This window comes from Vitis vinifera, chromosome 14 (genome assembly GCF_030704535.1).
Source record: "Vitis vinifera cultivar Pinot Noir 40024 chromosome 14, ASM3070453v1".
In the NCBI taxonomy this organism is placed as follows: Eukaryota; Viridiplantae; Streptophyta; class Magnoliopsida; order Vitales; family Vitaceae; genus Vitis; species Vitis vinifera.
The window spans coordinates 8,741,304-8,747,001 of NC_081818.1; the positions used below are offsets into that span (position 1 = coordinate 8,741,304).

General features: G+C 37.9%; 1 protein-coding gene across 1 annotated transcript; it reads right to left on the bottom strand.

Annotated features, from left to right (window-relative positions):
- Positions 1–2,048: 2,048 nt before the first annotated feature.
- LOC100254726 (probable WRKY transcription factor 74) lies at positions 2,049–4,997 on the bottom strand. The gene is made up of 3 exons (XM_002270578.4): positions 3,415–4,997; positions 3,212–3,337; positions 2,049–2,479 (listed from the first exon to the last, which is right to left on the bottom strand). The coding sequence occupies exons 1-3, from the start codon at positions 4,236–4,238 to the stop codon at positions 2,332–2,334; spliced, it is 1,098 nt and encodes a 365-aa protein (XP_002270614.2). The 5' UTR covers positions 4,239–4,997; the 3' UTR covers positions 2,049–2,331.
- Between the last annotated feature and the right edge of the window lie 701 nt (positions 4,998–5,698).

A 5,698-nucleotide genomic window follows, 5' to 3' on the forward strand; every position in this document is an offset into this window, starting at 1 on the left:
TGATCAAATCTGGTATTAAATGGGACATAATTAAATAATTTGGTCTTTTGGGTTGTAATATAGACACATAAAATATGTTGTCCGATTTTTTCATGATGAAAGTTCTTTTCGAAATATTTTTTTAGTATTCATTTTGCAAGTGTCTCTGCTCTAGTCATATGTTGATTATTCTATATAATGTCCTTAGTATGAATTAATCTGGTATTGATTGACACCTAATTAAAATAATTTAGCTTTTTGAGTTGTAATTTATATACATAGGAGATGTTCATTTTTTTTTCAAGATGAAATTCTTTTTCTAGATATTTTTTTTAAAATTTATTTTACAATTCCCCCTACTCGGGTCATATGCTAATTATTTTGTATAGTGTCCTTAGTATGAATTAATCTGGTATTGATTGGTACTAAATTAAATAATTTGGGCTTTTGTATTATAATTTAAACATATTAAAGATATTGTCCATTTTTTATTTTGATGAATTAACACCTCTAGGTATTTATTTTGTGAATTTCCATGTTCTGCCCTGTTGATGAAAGTCTTGTTGATGCTTTAGCATGCTTTTAGGTCACATGATTAAAGACAAATATAATGCCACATCTTATGCAATTCAAGCATACATCAGTCTCTGGGTCTGAAAGTGCACCTCTGAGTCTGACCACGATTTTCATTGGCTCCAAAAAATGGAAGGAGTAGTGAGTAATGTGTAATGGCTCACACATGATTCTCAACAGTGTAAAACACTCATAGTAGACAGATTGAGACGTTCAACCAAATGTTATCTTTTATTCTTTGGCCTATTTAATCCATACCCATGGGGAGAGGCCACGAGTATTCTTTGGTAGATGCTAGTGCACTATCCAAGTGATGAACCTCTTCTTTTATGGATGGGATGGCAAATGGACATGGCAATGAAGCTTTTCTTTTTATGGATGTCAATGGACACTGCACCCAAACTAGAAGGGTAGACGAGGCAGAAAGAATAGGGGTGCAGGAGGTTTGAAGTGTCTGGCTATGGGAAGATCAAAGAGAAGTTCTGCTCCATCAGCAGAACTGCCAAGGGGTTGAAGACATGGGAGTCCAAGGCCTTTTCTCAACCATGAATGATGAAGTTCACAAACTTCCCTTCATTTGATCACATAGGGTTTGATCTCATTCCATTATTCAAGCACCATGGCGGAGAGAAGTAATGCATTTCCATGGTAAAGATTGACTCTCATTCTCCGGGCTTGTCCAACACATAACAGCTTAAGTGATTCGGTAGAATGAATTCCCAAGGACCATTGAAGTGTGGTTTTATAGTGATGGACCAGCTTATCAGCATGGATGAAAATGACCCAAGTAGTGATGTTTGAGCAAGGGCTAAGGGGACCCCTACAAATAATTCATATAGTGCTACCGTGGGAAGCACTTGACGATTGGAATTCAAGAATATGCTGGCTGCAAATAGTGGGGTGAGAATATATATGTAGATACATGAATACAACACCTATCCAGCATTCTTTGTCCATGCTTGTTCCCTATCACCTTTTTATTTCCTTTGAATGGCTTTTGCAGGTTGGATGGTGTCAGAGGGGCAATAGGGAGGTCGGCCTTTGTGGGTTGAGTAACCAGGAGAAGATTGATGAGGCAGACCCCCTGGTCATTCTCAAACAGAATGGCAACATGCTCCATTTCCTCCACCAGTTTAGAACAATTCAATAGCATCCTTCTTCACAGGTAAAATCCAAAAGGAAAAGCATGCAATATATGAATCACAAACAAGAGATCCTCAATCTTAGACATGAGAATAGCAGGTGATGCTTAGGACAGGAAAGGACTGCCAAATGGGTGCTTATTCTGATGTTCTTTCATATTGTTTTATGAGGAAGCTGTGCCAGGAAGTCCCTATCAACAGCTGCTCGAAGGCAAATATCTACTCATTCAAATTTCCCAGACAACCCCAGAGACTTGTTCATTCATTCCCATCTTGGTTTCGGGCAATGCCCACAAGCCAAGCTAAAATATCATAACGATCATGCAAATGATGAATTCAACTAGGGACTCAAAATTTGAGATAAAGAAACATAATAATTTAGGTTTCCAGGGAGGAGCAAGTTTACAATTTCAACCCCTTTTCCATATAAGAGCTTCTCTGTTGATTGCATGTCTGAACCAAAAAGCTAAGAGACTTAAGAGATCCTATTCACTTTAAAATCTACTCCACCATCAATAGTCTCAGGTTTGAACCATATATTATGTACAGGAGCAATTCACAACTAACATCAACCAGCTTTTGGTTGTAACCGAACAGTTCTAAGTTGGATTCTCAATATCATTTCTGATGAAGTTCGTTATGTGTGGGCAGATTGTGAAGACAGCAACCTGGAATGGTTATGCTCACCTTCGTAAGTGACAATAAGCATTGAAGGGTCTTCCAAACATCTCTCAACATGCTTCCTTGCTGGGCAACCTCTCATGCTGCTACATTTATAGTACCCCCTGCATCAGTTCAAAGGAGGCCACCGGCTAAGTCAAATTGAATAATAATGCAATCAGGACACTATTAGACCTCCAACTCTAGATATTCAATATCGCAAGGACAACTACCAAACAAAACTACCATCCAATAACAGATTAAACTACAATTTCAATGGAACAAGAGTGTTCATGTTTAGAAATTTGGCAAGGTTTGCTGGATGAATATCACCACAACAAAAAAAAATTGTTAAAATCTCCAAAATGTTGCATAAAATTGAGTTGATATTTTAGAAACAGATAAAAATCAATGGCATTAGAAAATGGGAAAGTTCACCAAAATTAAAAAACTTTTAAAACTAATTGGCATCTGAGAATCCACAGCCTATGCAGCTTTGAGGAAGTCCTGTAACTATTTTTCCTATAGCTTACCTGTTTCAAATTTTTAACTCATTTAATTGCATGGACATGAACACATGGCTAGTCAATAGCTCATACACCTACTCACAAGGGGTAGGAAAATTTCTTAACCACTTAAGGTTGGACAAGCTTTCCCATTTCTCCATTTACTAATTTTGAAAATAGTTAGAGATACAGAAAAGAGCAACAAAACTCTTCATTAAAGTGGTCATTGGGGAGAATTTGGTATCACATCAAACCATAATAAAAAAGTGGGATGAATTGAACATGAAGATCAAACCAGATCATATATACCATTTTAGTATGCCCGAGTAATAAGATAAAAGTTAGATATACCTAGGATGTGGTGAACCCTTAATTGGCTTCTGCCCATACTTCCTCCATGAATACTCATCAGGAGGAATATCTGCAACCTTGTTACTGATGGCAGGCACTTTAATAGATCTCTTCACCCTCAGTTTCCTGTAAAACACATCACTCTTAGTTAAAACAGAACAGAAAGGCCAATTGAAAGGACAGAGCACGGGATCAAAACTCACCTCCTCTTTGAACAATGGCATTTACCACTGCTACCACATTTGACGCTCCCATCTTCTCCCCTACCACTGCATCTCCTTCTGGGTTGGTGAGAATTTGGATCAGAAAGCTGAGGAACACCGATCAAATGGAAGGAATTTCCGTCCAAGTTAGCAACACTACCATCCATGCTAAGAGAAGATATAAATGATCTAGTGGATGACATCGTGGGAGTGCAACTAGAGCCATCAAACTTAAGGTTTATTCCACTGTTACTCCTAGAGTACATCATGTCAGCTTGATACTTCATCTGTTGCTTCTGAAACTGTATCCTCTGTATCTGCTGCTGCTGCTGCTGATGATGATGATGATGATGCTGTTGTTGAAGGAACTGATAGTGCTGTGATGGTTTTTGTTGAACAATTTGCAAAGGAGGCTTGACTGATGAAACAATATCTGATGCCTGACTCTCAAGAAATATTTTTGGGGTGATTTGCAGAGAACTTTTGGCTTTTGAATCTATTTCTGGAAGTGGGTTTTCAAGGAAATTAGTTGGGAGTAATTGGAGAGGCTTTGGTGAAGGATTCGGTTTGTAATTAGGGGTTTCTAGAAAGATGCTCTGAGGCAAAGATGATCTTAATCTCCTGAACTTTCTCACTCTTTCATGGCCAAAGCCATTGTTGAGAAGAGACACAACCCTCTTGAACTTGAACACAGCCTCTTCTGTCTCCATCATTAAGTTTCTATACTGAACCTGATCTTGAGGTTGGCATAAGAAACTAAGAACTCTATGACAGCTCTCAACAGCTGATTTGTTAGCTTCTTCAACCCCCTCCATGTTCATCATCCAAGCCCCACGAAACCAGATCCTAGTACTAAAACTAAAACCCTAGAAACCCAGATGAGAAAACATTACCACAACCACAAATTCATTTCTAGAAAAGAAAAATATTCAGAACCCATTTCCACAAGAAGTAAATACCGAAATGGATATAGCTTAAGTTTAATTCAAAAAGTTTTCCACCACAACCTGATTGAGCTCAGAGCATCCTAAAGATCTCACAAACTGTCTCTGTTAAACAGAAATCTAAAACCCTTTTCTTAGAATCCAAAAACCAAGATGGGTATTGCTTAAAATTTCAAGATTTCCTAATGACATAAAAGGAAATAAAAATGTTTCCAACACAACCTGAGTGAGCTATAAGGATCAAGAATGAAATCAAAGAACACCCAGATGGAAATTAGTCATTTGGGTGGCCAATTCTGGGCAAAACAAAGAAAACAAAAATGGAGAGAGATCAAGAATAAACAAAGCACACCTTACTGCATTTGAGCAGTGAAAACCCTAAAGACATCCCATTGGGCTTGAGATTCAATGTGTGAAAGAGAAGACTTTGCTCCCTCTTTCTCTGAGGTGAAATGACCCAAAAGCAAACAAAGTCTCTCTTTTAATTTTCTTTTTCTTTTCTTTTTCTCTTCTTTTTTTTTTCCCCCTTTTTCTCCTGAAACAAAATGAAACCAATAAACCATATACAAAGGAAAAATAAAAAAATTAGAGAGAGAAAGATTGAAAATTTTGGAGAGAGAAAGATGATAGGAAAAAGCCAGAGAACAGAGAAGCACAGCACAGGAATGAAACTGACGCCAGTGTCAAAGATCCTACGGTGGGGTCCACTGAAGACCTTATTATTCTTTTTCTTTTTTCGATTTTAATTTGTAAAAAAATATATTTATTTTTTATTATCCTCAGAAAAGGAAAAAAGAAAGGAAGGGGGAAACCGAGCCCACAAATCCACTTTGGAGTTGAGGGGGGTGGCATCCCAAGTAGCCGTTAGGGGAATGGACGACAGGGATGGAGACACGTGGAGAAGTGTGGTGGAAAGTGGACACTTGTCCCGAGAATGTTGACTAGGCAGAGAGAGGGGGGTTATGTTTGTCTGCGTGTTGGTATAAAAAAAGTGGGGTGGGGTCGAGGTGGTTGGTTGGTGAGGTGTGGGACCCATCAGGAGAGGTCAGGACACAGTTGACCTGACACAGATTCTCTCTGCCCCTTCCCTCTATTTCTCTACTTTGTATGCACTCTGCCCCTCCCCCTCTCTCCCCTCTCCCCTCTCCCCTCTCCATTTCTACCCCATGAAAAAAATATAAATATGCTATTTTTTTTCTTTTATTTAAATATTTTAGGTTATTTGAAATAGAATAATTCCTTAAAATTTGGTTCAATTAGTTGGAAATAAAATTGGTTTTCTTTTGTTCTACAAAAAGGGAGAAAAAGAGATGATCATTTTAAGTATTTTATTTAAGTTT